Consider the following 19,421-nt stretch of genomic DNA (forward strand, 5'->3'; position numbering starts at 1 on the left):
ATATATATATATATATATATATATATATATATATATATATATATATATATATGTATCACATTACGTATTTTCGCAATTACATATAAATTGACAAAATAAGATTTTTAAGTCATCTATGCGTACAGAACGAAGGAAGATTTTATCATATGCATTCAAGAAATACAACGATTAAGTGAGCACTTATTGTTGTTGGAATATTTAGATATACTATTGATCCTTAAAGGAATACCTTAATCAAAAGCGATAAACAACAGATGCACAACCGTAGTATTTTCCGAACGCGCTCATAATATACGTATATTCCACTAGAGATATATTAAATTATATTGAAATAGAAAAAGTGTATGAAGAGATTCGAAGATCAATTAATATGAAATTTTCTGCTTGGTTGCGTGTTTACACTAATGGTGGATTCGACTGAATGCGTCAATGCGTCTTAGTCTCGATCATGGATGTAGTATACATGGACCCCGTATACGGCCAGAAAAGTGAAACCAACATGTAGAAAGAGACCATAGACATAATATACATAGACTCCGCATACAGTCAGAAAAGAGAAGCCAATATGTACAGCCCTTCTGTTCTCTGTCTCTTTCTGCACAGACAAAGTGTGCAATAAGATTTAAGTAAGACTTTTACTTGTCAGTCTAGTCGGGGTGCTGTTGTGCTTTATAATATTATGGAAACGAGAAATGGATGCACACGCAACAAAAAAGTGACAAAATAGAAAGAAAACTATAGCCCCTCTATTCTAACTCTCTTTGCAGCTCTCTTTCTAGATGTGGCTTCACTCTATTAGACGACAGAACATAGGGCATCCAGAGTCCATGTATACTATGTCCATGGTCTCGATCTACAATAGGTGTAGTAAGTCGGAAGAAATTGTCTAATCATGATTGATTATTCTTCTATAATTCGACTATGATTGATAAGTTTCTTAAAGCTTAAAGCTTACTAGCTATTGTAAATCAAGACTTAAGGACAGCATCATAGTCATAGAGTGTGATCCATTAGACGCTACAAATACTTTGAAGCTATATAAACCAATCATGGCTCCTCTTTAAGTGTAAACGTTGGCAGTGTCTAATGGATCGTGCCCTTAGTTTTTTCTTGTACTTAAGATAGTTTTAGGTTCATCTTCAATTGTTCTGTAACCAATGAAACTGTATGTTAGTGCAGAGAATTCTTTGTCCATTTTTTTTCTTTCAAGTTTCAACTGTATAACTGTTTCTTTTTAAATTCCACAAGTATAGATTACTTCGCAGAAAAGGACAAACCTTAAAGTCTTCACACATACATTGACGTAACAATAACGTCAAGACGTACCGTAAAAATTGATCAATTACAATCGAATATTCACAAAAATTGCGACCTTACGGTCTGACGATATTGAACATGATTGGTTAATTCTTATAGTACGTTTCACATTACTGTTATGTCAATTTGTGTGTGAAGGATCTAAAGACGACTAGAAAAACTAATAAAATTTAGCTTAAAAAATAAGAAAAATAATTCTTATAACTGCGTTTTTTAAATTATTTTGTGTTTTTTATTTCTTTTTCTTTTCCACTACGATCCAGTTGCACCAATCAAGTGGTAAATTAACTAACAACACAATGTCTAAAATCTAAGATGTATTAGCCTTTGTCTACAATCTTGTTTTAAGACGTAAACCGTAAGAAATTCACCAACCATGGTTGATTTTTAGAAAAATAATCGATCTGTGGTTGGTCAATTTGCTTGCGGCTTATAACTAATGGCTTATTGTAGAAGGCCCATAAGAGAACTTTTAAGACGTCTTTCAGATTTTAGACGTTGTGTTGTGTGGAAGTTAAATCATATACTTATCTTTGTTTTTTCTTCAAAATAAATAAAACCAAACACATGTTTTAAATGTTAGCTTATTACTCGATTGGTACAACTGAGCATAAATGTTAAATACATATCTACTTCATTTTAAGTGCGCACTTAAAGTATAGCTTAGTAGAGCTATAGAGGATAAATTTTAATTTTGGCTGAATTTAAGAGTATATATCAGATTCACGAACTTTATAACGCAGTTACAAAGCAGCTTTCTTTGCTCAACGCAGCTATAGAAGAATCTCTATCAATAGAAGAATCTATTTTTAAGTAATTTTAGATTTTTTATGAAATAGATTCTCTCATTGGACGTTGGATGTTTCGCAAGACGTTAAAGAAGGAATGTTCAAATCGTCTTGTTAACGAGTGTACACTCGAGGGCTTCGTTTGAACACTTTTTTCTAAGGAAGTTGCAACATTCCGAGTTGTCATGATTGCGAGCATTTGTTGACGGATTGGCGCAGTGATCGTCTCTTGTTATTGACCAATTACTGACCAATCCGTCAGCAAATGCTCGCAATCATGACAACTCGTGCTGCAACTTGATTGAGGAAAAACGTGTTCAAACCGTTTCGTTATACTCTCGAGTATACGTAACGAGTGAAACTGTCTATTTATGTACCTGTAAATGTTCCAAGAGACCGCTAACAGATTCGAATCTGACTTCGCACTTGTCCCAACGGCAGTTTCCGCTATCCGTGGATCGCGATCGGTCTTTCTCGGGCACTCGCGCCGGAAACCGGATGGTGGTAGGCGCTGAAAGAATGGGCGACAGCAATGGTTTCGACGCGCTGCTCCTCGAATCCTCCTCCTCCTCGTCCACGTCGTCCTCATCGACCGGTGCTTCTTGGCTTATCTCGTCCTTGCTGTCCTTTGACGGCGAGAGCCTCGACATGGGATCATGGCTGCTCTGAGGTCTCAGCGCGCCCAGGATCCCTCCGCAGGCGCTCGTCAAATTGTTGTTCTCGTTCACGTGGGGTTTCGACAAGATGCAACCCTTGAAGTCCAACGACACCGATTCCCCTAATAGCGACGGTGCGGCAGTAGAAGACGGAGAGCTGCATTTAGCTGTGCTGAGACTTGTATCTGAGGGTAACCTGTACAGAAAATCAAAACAGAATAAGTAATTAAGTGGAAACAGTCCTTACTTACCACGTTCCACTTCCACTTCCACTTCCACTTCCACTTCCACTTCCACTTTTAACTAAACCCGAAGAATGAAGAACGTACAATGTTAAATTATTTGACGAGAGATCCGTATTACATACACATCGATAGGAAAAACTTGGATAACTATTTCCTTTTAAGACAAATGGAATCAATTTTCCTAGAATTTTAAAGTGGTTATTCCCGAGATAAATCAGATATCAACGATTAATCGGCACTCACTGCAAATTGGCCTTAATCTAAGTTAGTTCGTCCGCGACAATACTATTAAAAAATTAATGATTATTATATTATATAGATTTATCTGAAACTGTCCACGTTATATGACAACGTCGCATCTGTCAGAGTATTATACAAGGTGTCCCAGACTCTCCTTCATAATTTTTGTGAGAACGGATTGAGATGAACATAAAAGTCCTATACCATCTTGTGGTTTTCGCAATAATAATCGAGATATTAATTAAAAAAGATTGGTGAATGATTACGCGCGATATGATAGATGAGTTGCAGTGATATGCGCTGTTGTGTGCTTGTCAAATTAGATCAAACTGTACAAAAGAGCTTTTTATTATTTTGCAAATAACCACGTAAATTTTTAGTTATTAATGAAAGAAAATTGTTACATAATTGTACGCGGTAATGCATAAATCTTCTTTAATGAATATGTAAAAGTCTATGCTACAGATTATCTACCATATCGCGCGTGATCATTTATCAATCTTCTTTAATTAATATTTTCGAGGTTTATTTACGTTCCCACAAAAATTACGGAGGAGAGTTTGAGATACTCTGTAGAGTAGGCGATGTAAACTGCCCATTTGACTACCTTCGTATATTATCAGATCTCCATAAGTTAGCTGTCATATACATCAGTCGCTCTCAGAAATTGTATACTTTTGTATACTTTCTTTTTTGTATACTTACTTAATTTTTTCCAAAACTAGATGGCCAAAGGTCTTTTGTAATGATATTTTTACAAGTCTTTTATCATTTTGTTATTTTTCATTAAAACCATAAGAGTAACTTGATTACTATAATTAGAAACGCGCTATCGGAAGTCGTTTTTGTATCTGCGATATATGTAAAAAATGCTAACTTTGACTTCCATTATTTCAATCTTTTTCTAATTGCACATATGGATATATATGTGTGTGTGTGTGTGTGGATCGTGTTTACATTAATATATATCAAATAATAAGATTTCTTTATAAGATTCCTAAGAAAATAAGTTTACGGACGAACTATTTTAAAATATACAGGGTGTCCCAGATCACTTCACAATCTCTCGTGAGGACGTAGAACGGATTGAGATGAGCACAAAAGTCCCATACCGTTTTGCGATATTCTCAATAATAACTCAGAAATTAATTGTAAAAAATTCAGGAAAAACACACGCTGAATGGTTGAGGTGCGTTGTTCCAATCACCGCGCACCGACATCTGTGTGCTATATTACTGAAAGAATTTTTATTTTATGGTTTTTATTGATAAAATCAAAAACATGAGGAAATAAGTAACTAACATGGATGTAGTGGTGTTATATAACTAACTATATAAAAAAAACAGCTAGTATCTATCCTCACTTATGTAAAAGTAAAAAAATGTTTTCTTATTTAAATAATCAAACGCGTTTCGGAGTAGACCCTCCTCAGTATTAACACTGTTTACAATGTGAGAAAAAATCAATTACGTATACAAAGAAAAACAGTCGTCTGATGAACAATGGTAGTAACGCAAGTCAACAATTAAATCTAAAGCGAATCGCATCAAACGCCATACATGAAAAAAGATGTAAAAAAATAATTAAATAATGTTTAACCGTCGCAAACAGAATTAGTTAAATCTTAAAAAGTTACGTCGAATCGCTACGTTTCAGAGGATGCAGCAAGTGAGGGTTAAAAAATAAAAAACTATATGTCCAATAATTTGCAATAACAAAAAGTGAGAAGGCCGACGTTAAAAATAATAGTGGAGAATTATATATTAAAAAGGTTATGTCAAATAAATATTACCTTGATATATGCAACGGCTAAGCAATTAGATTTAGATGAAATATATCAATATGATTATAGCCAGTCAGTCTAGACAAAGATAATGCGTAACAATGAAATGCGAGGCTTTACCAAAAAGCACAAGTATTTGTATACAATATAACGAAAGTCAAGAACAGCAATTATAAAATTCTTAAACATAAAGAAACACAAACAGAAATAAGTATTAAAAGTAAAAAGTATCCAAAATTTAAAAGCGATAAATGATATTCACCCAGCAAAGTAGTTAGGTTAGATTATTTGAATAAAAAAAAAAAAAAAACATTTTTTTACTTCTACATAAGTAAGGATAGATACTAGCTGTCTTTTTTATATAGTTAGTTATATAACTACTACATCGTTAGTGGTTCTTTATAGGCTCTTATTCCCCCAATGTTTTGACTATATTACTGGATTCGCGCTGCGGCTCGAGCGTTCTTTCTCCGACCATTCAGCGCGCGTCTTTCTTTAATCTTTCACAATTAATTTCTCGACTATTATTGCGAATATCGCAAAACGATATAGAACTTTTGTGTTCATCTGAATCCCCTCTACGACCTCACGAGAGATTGTGAAGATGATCTGGGACACCCTGTATACAAGTCACGTAAGATGACAGGGAAATTAAAACCAGAATTGTGGATGTTCAGGAGTAATTGAAATTAACGGGAGAATATGCGTCATGAAGACCTCATTCTTCCTGGAGATCCTGAAATCTACATTGCCTTTTTTCTTTGTACACAGTCTAATATTAATCATTAAATTATAATTAATATTCCTTTTTCCTTACCTGTTTCCATTTTTTTATTTTATTTATTTTTTCTACTTTACTATAAACATTATTTCTGTTGAATTTTTCTATTATAGCATATCTGGCTTTTATTGTCTCATTATCTTACACTGCTTGAATTTCACTCAAATTGGTATTTTCAAATGACTCACAGCTCTTAAGCGACAATGTTCGTTCGCCAAACAGACAAAAATCAGAAAAGGACCGAGCGACCCAAACTTCTATCGATATTCGCATATGCACCTAATAGCGAACAACTGGCTAATCAGCGCTATCACGAATAGGAGCTGAGCATTACATGCGACTGAGTGGTTGTACCTAAGTGATGAGATCTTGCAGCTCGGCAGATTTTTCAGTACGTCGTTCGAGATTGGCAGACTTGGCAGCGGCTTCGGCAGCTTCTTGTCCAGCTTGCCGTTGATCCTTGGCACGATGACCAGCGGCGGCTTCTTCGTGGCCGGCGGCGTCGTTGTTAGCGCTCGCGCTTCCCAATCGTTGGTCGGGGTCCCGCGAGTATTGGCCGACACGGTGCCCAAGTATTTCGCGAGACCGCCCTTGTTCCTCTGCACCACCGGCGGTCTTCGGAATTCCGAGGAGCTCTTGGCTACCAACACCGACATCGTCTCGCTCGTTTTCTTGATCTGTCAACGGAAAGACGTGATCGTGACAGCGATACCTTAGAAACACTGTTTATCTTGCTAAGCTAGGACGCGCCGTCTTGATACGCGAATCAGCGCGGAGGCAATCGAGCGGTAAGTTACCTCTTCTTCAGCAAAATGTAGCGAAGACGATAAGAGCGAGTAACCCACCACTCGGTCTACCTCTCGGTCTACCTGCTGCTTCTTGTGTTTGCCGTGTAAATAATGATCTCTCTTTCTCTACACCGCTTAATTCCACTCTCGTATTATTCGATACGTATAAGCGGAGCAGATGCGCTCAGCGCTGAAAACGCACGGGTGTGAACGCGAATCAGCGAGAACGTGCCATGTTAAATTGTCGATCGATAGGACGAGCAGGTTCCGCGAATTAATCTATAGGAAAACCGCTCTACAAGCGGTCGTGAAAATAAAAACAAGAAAAAAGGTTAATTCAATATCCGATAAATGCGTGCTCACCGATAAGGCGGGTCTGTATCTGAAGTGTCCGCGCGAAGTAAAGCGGGTCGATATCTTTCAGCACTTCCGCCACGGCCGTGGTTTCAATCGAGGAAGCGCTTTCTTTCGCCAATGATATTTTGCTCTATTTTGCTCGACTTCCACGGAACCGTCAATTAAACGTTGTTAAGTGCCAAGCAATTATTTGACTTTGCACGCACATTCCTGATCTTCCCGCGATTAAACCGCGATTCGCTATTTATTTTCTGCTCGTACATTTATTCCCTCATGCGTTCTTTCACTTTCATTATTTCAGGCTTTGTCCTGGACGAATACTAACCTTCGGCTGCTGCGGCTTGATCTGTGTCTTAAAGTACTCCGTGATTTTGCCCTGCGACTCGTGATGATGCTGGCCACCGACGGCCTTCCCGTTTCCCTTGGCGGCCCCCCTGGACGTGGGGTCGGCGGCGGCGCCGGAACGGGCGAGCGCGCCAGCCTCCGGCTCGCCCCTCAGCCTCTTGTACGTGGAGCAGGCGGTCGCCGCCAACGGCGGGGTCCAGGGCCACTGGGGCCTGGTACCGACCTGTGACGACGCCGCCAGCTTGGGCAGGGACGGCAGTGGACTGGCGGATGTGCCACGTATCGCTACCCCTTCGTCGCTGCTGGTGCTGCACGGGGAACCCGGTTCCGTAATGTCGCTGGTGCCGCTGCTGCTGCATTCCCCGCATGAGACCGCGACGCCACTGTAACGCGAAGAAACAGACGTTTAGACAGACGATCGTTTCAATCAGGGTAATCGCGCTGGAAAAGGAAGGAAGCGCATCCGCAAGATTTGAACTCTGATATTTTTCACGCAGCTTCAACGGTTCGCATTTCCATTCGATTTGTTTTATTGTATTATTCATGTTGTATGAAATACTGTTTCATTACAGAGTGCTCGGTTTTCACTACACTCTCACAGAAAAAGATATGGTAATAGCATCTATGTAGGCGTGAAAGAGTTTATTAAGTGGTAGTAGTGGCAGTAGAAAAGTGGACGAATCTAACGCAGATTTTAAGGTTATATAGATTCATTAATCTATTATAATATTCCGCTATTTGTTTTAAAATATTAAGATAATAACCCTATCTTTTTATAAAAAATTAAATATAATATATTGTTTAATCATACATATACATTTTCTATCTAATATCTAAATCTTTAGGTGCTGGAGGGGAAGAGAGCGAATGCTCGTCTCTAGAATTTGTCTTTTAGAGGCTACACTGTTAGAAAACTTCGTATTAAATTTAATAACTGGGATGTGAAGTTTTTTCACATAACTATGTTATAAAAAGTAATAGTAAAATAAATATTATATTTAATAACATATAGTCATGAAAAATCATAATCAGCGATCACAATCACAATATAACGATGCACAACTTCTGTGATAGCATCAAGGAGAACCGATAAAGAGACTTCTGGATAACTCTGTTGAAATCTCGATAAAGGCCACGAATGCTTTGCAAGCTGAATCTTTCAGGCCACGTGACCAAAACAGTCTCGTATTTATGATATATTAGAAAAATTATTTTAACATATCATAACGTGTTATAATGTTTCATAATTTAATACGGAATTTAATAAGAAAATATGAAATATACAAGATAAAAAATATTACATTTCATAAGAAATATGAAATATTATAACTAATTTATAACTAATAATCCTAATGTTATGAAAATCTTCACTATTATTAATTTTAATATCAAATTCTTAAATTTACTTACAAAAATGCTATTATTTTTAAGAACTTTTCTAATAACGTAATACTGTCGAATAGACAGAGGAAGTTTACTGATCAAATTATAAAATATTTTGTTGATCATCCTCTCATTAGTTCCAACTCGCAACAAAAATGGCAGATATTACGAAATTTTTGTTAAGACAAAAACATCATATGTATACTCAAGAATTTTTAATGAAAAAAGAAATGTTAACCTTTAACGATAAAGTAAAATTATAAGATATGATTAACAAAGTGGAGTTATATATGACTCCAATATTTTTTTAGTTCACTCTTTTTCTCTGCATATTAAAATTTGTATTAGGAAAAATAAATAGCAACTTAACAAAACAAAATATTTTCAAAGTAGTACCTGACTTTAGCATGAATATTACAAAGTTTCAATGGAACTGAAAAAATGTTTATATTACTAAACACTTATTTTAATGAAATTTGAAAAGTTTTAAATTTGGAAAAAATATAAGAAACAAACAGTTCAAGTAAAATTTGTCTAAACATAAAACGTAAAAATAACTAAAACTAGAATTGAAAATCTTCTGATATAAAATGAGAAAATAAAATAAAAATTTCAAATTTAGAAAAATTGCAGGTGCTGAACGGGACTAACCAATCGTGTGTACGACTGAAAGCGAAGATATTATTTAAAAATGCTGAAGTTTTAACTGTCAGAGTCAAATAAAATATACCTGATGGAGATAATCGATAACCCAATTTTGTCGTTTAAGGATTAAAAATGATAATTCTATGCAAGATATGCGCAAGAGGAGGCAAGGCGTTCCAAATCTTGCGGACAAGTTTAGAGCGCAGTAGATTGATATACGGCGATCCACGGCGATACGCTTTCCATAACTTAAAATATCAATAAGCAGATGTTCTGTGTCTACCGTATAATCTGCTACGTCGTACATTTACCGCGAGGCAAATCGAATATACCTTCGATCACCGCCTACTAGCGCGGCGAGACGTCCTTATGTTACGCGCGATTCCATAATACGGCAAAAATGTGCCTGACGCGATACCACCACCTACGGCGATGGTACACTCGGCGTACACAATGTAAGGTTACAGGTTTCTCCCCGCGAAGTGGCCGGCCGCGCGCTTAAATGCGGCCATTATGTCGGGAGAAATTCCGCGTACGTCGCCTTTAATGCCCCATTACAAAACGGTGGTACAATTTATCCGAATAACTACGGCTCCCATCCCGTCCTGTCTCCCCTCGCTACGCTCCGCTCTCGCACACCTTTTTCTTACGCTTACGAACGAAGCGACGAGTTACTCGCTCGCTCGGCTGCTCCCTCACTCGATCGGCTAGAAAAGCGAGCTTCCCCGGTGCGATCGCGAAGCGCCACGAAGGGAACCGGTTAGAGACGAGGATGATGATGATGATGACGACGACGACGACGACGGCGAACGGCGGCCACAAGGAAATTGCAAGCTTACCAGGTAATGACGTTACCACCAACGCAAACCTAATTACAGGCCCAGACATTGCCAATTGGCCTGGTCCCGTCGTCGTTTCGGGTTCCACGGCCTCCAGTACCGAGGTTGCCAGCCAACCAAACAACCAACTGATCGACCGAGCCCGTTTCGGTAATTTGCAAGCGAATCGGGAAACACGAGGCGCGGGCGAAAAACGAAACGTGGATGGCTCGGGAAATTGGGTAGTCGAATTCATCGTGGGCGATTTGGGGCTCAGGGGTGGTGAACTCTCGCTGGGAGAAGAGGTCATCGTTTCTCGTTCATCCAAAGCTGACGAGTGGTATATTCGAATTTCTGCTTTGTGTCTGCGCACCCACTGATATCGAATGTTTTATCTTATCACGAATAATTAATATTTGTCGTTCCACTTCTCCGCTTTGGTGTCGCTGGGATTAAAACAAGAGACGACGCTGCGATCGTCGCTCGATGCTGATTCTAGCATTCCTTAATGGGATGCCAAAGTGAATGACAAACTTCGAAAATGCCGATAACGTAGAGACAATCGTCAAAACGTCATATCAGATAAGTACTACCACGATCACACTACCCTTGATAGAAGTGTAGCAAGCCTGTGCAGACAGCCATTCAATTGTCTAATGCATTTTCATTAGTTATAGAAATACCACGTGGCAAATGGACAGGAACAGGATTCGGTGGTTGAAGCAGTTTACTATGTAAACCGATACTTTCAAAGTATCATTTTGAAGAACATTGCTGTACCTTCGTATCTGAATTCAGAAGCTTAAAAGTATCCGAAAAGTTTGCAGAAAGATTTCTACAAATGCGTGGTTAGGTTTTGCTATGGTAAAATATGGTAAAAAAGCAACACACATTTACGTAAGTTATATACGATATGAAAAGAATAGCGTGATTAGTGTTAGTGACGATCGTCTCTGCGTCTTGAGTTTTTCAAATTCTACTTCAGCATCTTCTTAAACCGAAGTTCGGCACGTGTTACACATTTAGGTCAATTTTCGACTTGCTCCGCCTATTCCGTTTACTTCAAAGCATTTGTTTCTAATAGTAAGTTATTGGAAATATATGTTTACAAATCATATGTTTCTGAGCAATGCATGCCGAGCTCTGTCTTAACCCTTCATAGGCCTTTTTTTTAAAGGTGGTGACTCTATTACAAGTTTATATAATATACTTAGATACATGTGACAAATGTGTGAAATATAAGAAACCTTATAATATTTATTATTATTATGATTATTGCTTGGCCAAAAATTAACTCATTTAGGGGAAGTGTTCAGTTATTCAGGTTTTGCGATCAATATTTTAATCATTTATGAAAATTTACTTTTTTATTAAAATATTTGTAAAAAAAAATTTAAACTTGTATAAAAAATTGTTTATTTGTATCAATTTGATATATTTACACTCATGTAAAAAAAATTATAAAAATGTATGTTACATAAGTAGATATAAGTTACTATGTAAGTAAGATATAAATAGTTATAAATTACTATAAGTAAATATTATACTTTCATTTTTTGAGCAGCATTTTTTATGGCAAGTACTTGTATAATTATGTATAGATCTGTTTTCTATTATATATCATCTCAAATCATAGTCCGATCCGGTAAATTACTCTACATGTTGTCAAACGTTCAGTGTAAACCAGTAAATATTTTGAACTTTACATAAGATCCCAAGTAGGAATTTACTACTGGCATCAAAGTGGCCTAGTATTGGCCACTTTGACCGATTTATAGTAAACGTTACTGGCACAGTACCAGATGCGGGTTTAGTATTGGTGATATTGGGATGATAGTACTATCACAGTACCGAAAATCAGTACTGTACAAAAAAAACAGTATAAAAAAAGTATTGATTCTTAGCACTGAGGAAGTATTTATTCCCAGTACTGGGTCAGTATCAATTCCTAGTAATTTTTATTATTTGTACAATTGTTGATATCACAATTATATAATTATATAATACGGAAAGAAAGATCAGAACCATGGCCGGGGCTGCTCTCCTCGTTTATACCTATACAGGTCTATTTTTAATAATCATATGAGGAAAAGATCTTCGGGGCAACGGCTGGAATCGAACTCCAGTCTTCCGCTTGTCAGGCAAGTGTTCTTACTACTGAGTTATCTAGGTTTCACGTTAATGATCTCTTCTATTTTCCCATACAGGACATTGGTATCGTCCATTTTTTGGTACCGACACAATATTGGCCCAATATCCTCTATTGGCAGATTGTATACGATTCTTACTTGAGTATCCAGTACTGATTCTACGAACAGGGTCAGTACCAATAATATAGCTTTTTTAATACTGGACCAGTATCGAAAACGACAAACACTTTTCGGTAACGCCCCAGTACACGTACGGTACGATTATCCAGTACCTAACCTTACGGAGCCACTACCAATAATACAGATTTTTTATATTAGGCTCAGTATTGAGCCAGTACCAAAACCGGACATCCGCTTTTCAGTATCGACCCAGTATCGACCATTTTTCCGTACGAAACGTATACAATTCCTACTTGATGGTTAAAATATCGACCACAAACTTATAAAGAATATTTCAGTATTTCGACGTGAAAAATTTGAAACAAATCGGCGTTTGAAGTTTCACGAGGTTTATTTGTCAGATCTTCTCAAACAGAGAATATTCTCATCACTTCTCTTGTTCTATTTTACGGTCGAATGTTCAATGTAAAACAATAAATTTTGAACCTTTTGACATTTTGAATCTTACGTGAAGTGGTTAAAATATCGACCACACACTTATAAAAGGTTAAACAATTATCTCGGTCAACGTAAACGCGCTACATCGGATACACCTTTGTTCGATGTACAGTTCAACTATAAATATATCGACGGTTAGGATCGACAGGTCGGTCACCGCTTAACCGGTTGAAATGTGAATGAAAACACGCGGATAAGAGCGCCACGTAACAAAATACACACACACACACATATAACAAACACGGACTTATTGCGAACTGCTTTATCTCGCAACCTTCCGCGTCGCTATGGTACCTGGAAAAAACGCGCTAAAAAGTACCTCAGCACGCCGTCGTCGCATTCGCTCCTGCTCATTCACAAACCGGCGGTTTCATCGCGCGCAAAAACAACGCGCTCTCTCGCGCATTTCACCGCGTATCAGGGCTCGTAAATTATCCCGCAGCCATAAAGTGGCCGAAAAGAAGGAAGGGGAAAAAATAGCGGAGAGAAACGAGCGCCGTTGTTCGCGCGTTCCGGATAAGGCCGGCCGTCGTCGTTCGATCGATCTCTTCCTCCTCGCTCGAATCTTTCCGGCCGCGCGCGCGCGCGGATATTTTGGGCGTCGCGTCGCGTCGCGAACGAGCGAACAAGCCAACGAACGAACGAACCGACGATCGCGTCACGCCGGGAGAAAGAGACACTGACCTTTCCACGTTACGATAGCGCGCAACGTTTACGCAACGTCGAGCGAAATCAACAGCGTTAGTTAGTTAGTCGGGCGACGGTGCGACGAGCGGGAGGAAGCCGCGTCACCGTTTATTGACTCATCCTCGCGAACCTAACCCGAATTCCGAGTAGTTCGTCGTAAATTTGACCGAATGCGCATTCCAATGCGTTCGTGCGTTGTGCATTATAATTATCGTTCAAGATTTACGACGATGCACGGAAAGAAGAACTTTGTTGAATTGATCAAAATTCAGGGTACATTGGCCAGACTGTTTGGTGAGATATGAACGAACCACATTTTTGGTTAAGGTAACTATTTGGTTAAAGTAACCAAACTTATCTGGTTACTTTAATCCAACTAAACAAAAACATTCACATTTTTTATAAGATGTTTTATTACTTTTTTTAGCTGAAAGTTGTTCTTTAAAGTATTAGTGTATGATTTTTTTGCTTGAAACTTAATTCATTTGATATTATATTTGGAGAACTCGTATTTTATCTTGATGGGATTCGAGCCCAGCCGGATTGTGAGTCGTCTATATTTTTCTTTTAAAAGAGAGAGAGAGAGAGAGAGAGAGAGAGAGAGAGAGAGAGCGAGCATCTAGATTTTTTTTCACTATTATTGCTAAAAATGGAGAAAAAATGGAATAAAAAATATGGAAATGGAATAAAAAATATATCTGACTTATATTCGCTATGAGTTAAAAAAATACAGCAATTTAAGTAAATTAAGAATTTAATATTTTATCACGGAATTTTCCTGATTGTATTATTTAAAGAGTCAAAGGATTTAATTAAACGTGATAATTTTACCTTTGCTCGATCGCTGATCTTACGATGGAAAAAACAATAATGACCAATATAAAAAATAAGATAAATAATACATACACGCGCACGCACGGAAAGAAAAACTTGATTAAATTCGAAATATTTTAACCAGGCTGTTTGGTCAAATATGAACGAATTATATTTTTGGTTAAGATAACCAGGGAAGTCTAGTTATAAGCATTTGGTTAAAATAACCAAACTTATCTGGTTACTTTAAACGAGTTAAACTAAATATTCATATTTCTTACTAAAAGTTTTATTAAGTTGTTCTTTAAGGTTACTGTATGATTCTTTTGCTTGAAATTTAATTGACTTGATGTTATGTTGTACTTAGAAAACTCGTTTTTTATTCTAATAGATTTCGAATCCAAATCTCCGGATTGTGAGTTGTCTTTGTGTGTGTCTATGCATGACACCACTTTACTAATTGATAAATCCATTATATATTGTCCATCTGTATTATAATCAGCATAGAATACCGGAATACGTGATTATAATAACCAGAAATTCTGTTTAGTTCAATCAACAGTTATTGACCAAACATGTCACGTTAATCCATCCAACTTTTTAGTCATAATAAGCAGACATTTGGATGTTATAAACACTGAGTTAGCAGTAACCAAACTCTTAACCTAGGTTAAACCTGAATTGTTTTGGTTGGCTAGAATATTTCATTATAATAACCAAAAATTCTGTTTAGTTCAACTAAATCTTGTTTAATCAAACATGTCACATTAATCCAAAAGTTGTTTAATTATTTGATTATAATGTGTGACGTGATATAATACAAAGAAAACACCAATTAAAGTTGTCCTTTTCATGTGATATAATTATTTGATTATAATGTGATATAATATAATACAAAGAAAATACTAATTACATTTTGGCGTATGTGCGTGCATTGAGGAATAAGATAGGCGATCGAAGTAATTCGGTTATAAATAATTTATATAAAATAATTTATATAAAAAGAAAACACAGCTGTCCAACGTCAATTTGTTTCTCCTTAAAAGATGTTATCAAATATAAATAATCAAGAGACACGTATTTTTTTTATACATACCCAAGGTTTTAGAAGACGTAACAAATCGTTATCTATCGTATACCAAGACTTGAATATTATATTAAACATTCTTAATGCTTTGGGACTTTACATTTTACTTGTAAAGTTATTGTATTGTTTTTATGAAAGAAGTAGCGTGCAGATACTCGCATCTCTTTATGAGCGGTGCTTAATTAAAACAAAAACAGAAAAAATGCACGTGACTCGCTGAGAGACAGAAAAGATCGCCGATAACGAGACGCTCCGGCTGAGAGACGACGAACGCGAGAGGGGGTGGACGCTCGATGGCCACGGCTTCACCGTTGCATAACTGACCTATACTCACGACGCGAATGCTCGGCACGGTCGCGCGAGCACGCGTGCGGTACGCGAGTCCCGTCCCTTTCGCCGAAAATTGCGAAAGTACGGAAGAGAGCTGGTTATTACGGTCGCGCAAGCAACTCGTCCACCCACTTCGAAGATCAGAAGTTTGCGAGGGTCGTATGGTGCAACGCACGCCTGGGTGCAGCGCTAATTCATTTTTGCGAACTGCCAAACTTTGTTACTTCCTCTTTATTGCATCGTCGAGATCCCAAGTACGATGACAAGAGAGTGAGCGCCAAGCATCGTGATTTCAATATGGGAGAGAGAACTTCAGTGAAATAAAAGCTGCTTCTTTGTTGATAACACTGTCCGACAAAATTTGACTTTTTTTTGCTGCGCTGATCGCAGCTACTATTTTTTTTAGTAAATTCGAGGTCACTGAATCCAAATCTGCCAGCAAAAAATGTCCATCAGGTTTTTGAGATAAATCCAGTAATATGAGTAAAAAACTGCATTTTTTGCCATATTTCCCAATTTTTTATGGCCAAAGAAAATTTTATTTCTAATTTCATTGACACCACTTTAAAGTGCTATTTTTCACCTTTAAAACGAATTTTTATTTTTTACTGTGCGATTTTTTTCACCGAGTTATAAACGTTTTCCAAAATATAAAATTTTACACTTATAAAATTTTACACAAAATGTAAAATGTAAAATTTTACACTTTTATAAATACTAACTTTTATGTTCCTCTGTTAAAATTTATCAGCTTATTCCACCATGTTAAGTCTGCTATCTTGAATTTTGTCATTTTGAGTTCAGATTCGTAAGCAGCGATCCCAAAAAACTCGAATATTGACTTTGATCCGAATTGAGTCACTTTTCTTATTTCGGTCCGCCATATTGAATCTGCCATTTTGAATTTCGAAATTTTGAATTCAGATTCGGTATTAACGATTCCGAAAACCCTAGGATACCTATTTTCATACAAATTCATCTACTTTCTAATTTCAATCAGTCAATTTTGATCCGACATTATTTACATTTTGGAAAACGTTTATAAGTCTGTGAAAAAATCGCACAATAAAAAATAAAAATACAGGTTTAAATACAGTTTTACAGGTGAAAAATAGTACTTTAAAGTGGTGTCAATGAAATTGAAAAATAAAGTTTCGTTTGATAACAAAATATTGATAAATATGGCAAAAAAGCAGCTTTTTACCCATATTACTCGATTTACCTCAAAAACCTGACGTAATGGATATTTTTTACAGACAGATTTGGCTTCCTCGAGCGACCTCGAGTTTACTAAGAAATATTGGCCTTTGTCGCCGCAGATTTTTTGTTGAACTGTGTAATTCTACGGGATGATACGTCGTTACAATAATCGACAAAATAGCGGTATAATTAGGTTACTATAGGCTTTATGACTGCACTGAGAGGATTTTATAGATTTTTTTCATATAAATTCTTCTCAATTTTATTAAAGTTTTGTAGTAGTGGACAAGAACAAACTGCCAGAGTTTACTTTGCTAAGGAACATTTTTTATTAGTAGACTTTACACACACAATTTCTAAAATATAAATAGCACATATGGATAAGAAGGATAATAAATTAAAAATGTTCTAGCATTTGTGCTAGAATAGATAAAAAATAAGTCTATAATATGAACATGATATAAAAGTTAACCCTCTGTTGATAACGTGAAGTTGCGGAACATATCCAGCAACTTGTGATCGGATCCGACCCCAATATTGTCAGCAAAGGGTTAATCGAACTAACAATGCGTAACAGAAATTTCAATAAGTCCTTATCGTATTGTTTCCAAGATATTGAGTTGTAAATTTCTATTGTGCAAGCATAGAATCTCATAATACAAATTTTTTCTAATTTTATATGAGATAAAAGTTAAAAAAAAACTTCATTTAAACATGTATTAGTGATTTATCATATAAATTTATCGTCAGTTTGAAGAGAAATTTGGATCTTTCGATGAAAATATTCGTAAAATCAACAATATATGTGTAAGTAGAAATATGTATCACAATATCACATATATAATAAGTTAGCACCAGAATATATAATCTACTAACTAAAATATATAATCTCATAATGTACTTTATAATGACAATAATTATTTCTATATTTATTTCTATATATATATATATATATATATATATATATATATATATACAATTTATTTAAACATAACTTATCTACATAATTTATTTAACCAATTTTCAATATTCAAATTAAGTGAAAATAATAATTTATCAAATACAATAACGAGGATATTTCATGTTTCTTATATTACAATCGATATCAAATTATATTGATATCAAATGAATATCTTATAAATTTTATTTTGTCACTGTTGAAATACAAAATTAATATAAGAAAAAAATTTCATAATAAAAACCGATTACACATTGTGACATTTACGAATTTCATTGTACTAATATTGTTGAAAAATTTCATGTTTAATTATTTTAAATGATTTTCTTAACAAAATGTTGATTGACACTAGAGAGTCGCGCTAGAACGTTCTCAAGCCAAAATCGATATGCTCCTCGATTACAAAATCCTACAGTACATTTCAAGTAATTTTTACTAAACTTTCCTGTACACACGGTCAGATAGGTCGTTTACTATTTTTGTTGCTGGAACACATTCATTTCTGACCTAAAGCTAACTTAAAGCTATTGTATTGAAATATTACTGATACATTGTTGTCTATGCTTTTGGAATAATCAGTAAGTAAAAATATCAATTCCCGGACACGTATCTAATCTTAGATATTATTATTTTGGTTTGAATACGACATGTTGAACTTTCAACATAGAATGTGTATATATACTCAATATTTGTGTGTATATACTTTTTATGTTTAAAGTTTAAATATTTTAAGACCACAAATCAATAAGAATGTCCAGGATTAGATCCGAGTATTGGTACTTTCACAAAGTAATGAGTTAATAGCACGATCATAAAAACCTGAGATAACTTAGTTACATTCCATACTAAGTTTATTTTGCCAGCTAATGTACATGAATTATGAACTCGACAAGGCAATTCCTTTCTAATAAAGAAAATAATTTCAACGGGAAGCATTCGTAGACTTCAATAATCTTCATATCTCACCGAGTTCGAAAGTAATTTTCGCAGCGAAGGTGAGTTGCATTAAAATACGTAGCGCTTCGTTAACCAAACCTCTACACAATAAAATCTTCCCATATGTACACTGACTATGTAACATTAGCGATGCACCCTCCAAGCGGAACAATTATAACAAGAAAATTGTCTCTCACAATGAATCTTCGAGGAATATCCCTCTGCTGCCTACACGACTCTTCGTCTCTTTCTCTCCTTCTACGGAAGGATCTAATAACGCGCGATGGCCGGGGACGCCAGGAACGGCGATGATAAGTGCGCCTCATTGTCGGACGCGCAGTTGCGCGACGGATATATCTGCGTGCACATGCGAAACTGATTTTCCGCGGTGACTGCGTTACGCCTTTATCGCGTTCACGCAGTGGCGGCCGCGCGCGAAAATCGAGAAATGACGATTACGAGGACGACGACAGCGGCGGCGGCAGCGGCGACGGCC

General features: G+C 36.4%; 2 protein-coding genes across 2 annotated transcripts in view; both read right to left on the reverse strand.

The window, feature by feature from the left end:
* The window catches only part of LOC116843591, a 228,256-nt gene that overhangs the window by 9,731 nt on the left and 199,104 nt on the right, over positions 1–19,421 (reverse strand). Inside the window, exons 2-4 of the mRNA XM_032814098.1 lie at positions 7,281–7,683; positions 6,165–6,487; positions 2,483–2,957 (exon numbers count right to left, since the gene is read on the reverse strand). Of these exons, the coding sequence (XP_032669989.1) occupies positions 2,483–2,957; positions 6,165–6,487; positions 7,281–7,683 (1,201 nt within the window). The remainder of the gene's footprint in view (positions 1–2,482; positions 2,958–6,164; positions 6,488–7,280; positions 7,684–19,421) is intronic.
* LOC116843593 lies at positions 9,886–11,550 on the reverse strand. The gene has a single exon (XM_032814103.1). The coding sequence runs from the start codon at positions 10,454–10,456 to the stop codon at positions 9,947–9,949; it is 510 nt and encodes a 169-aa protein (XP_032669994.1). The 5' UTR covers positions 10,457–11,550; the 3' UTR covers positions 9,886–9,946.

The sequence above is a fragment of the Odontomachus brunneus genome, unplaced genomic scaffold, assembly GCF_010583005.1.
Source record: "Odontomachus brunneus isolate Ranch 3 - 2012 unplaced genomic scaffold, Obru_v1 Obru_scaffold_034, whole genome shotgun sequence".
Lineage (NCBI taxonomy): Eukaryota > Metazoa > Arthropoda > Insecta > Hymenoptera > Formicidae > Odontomachus > Odontomachus brunneus.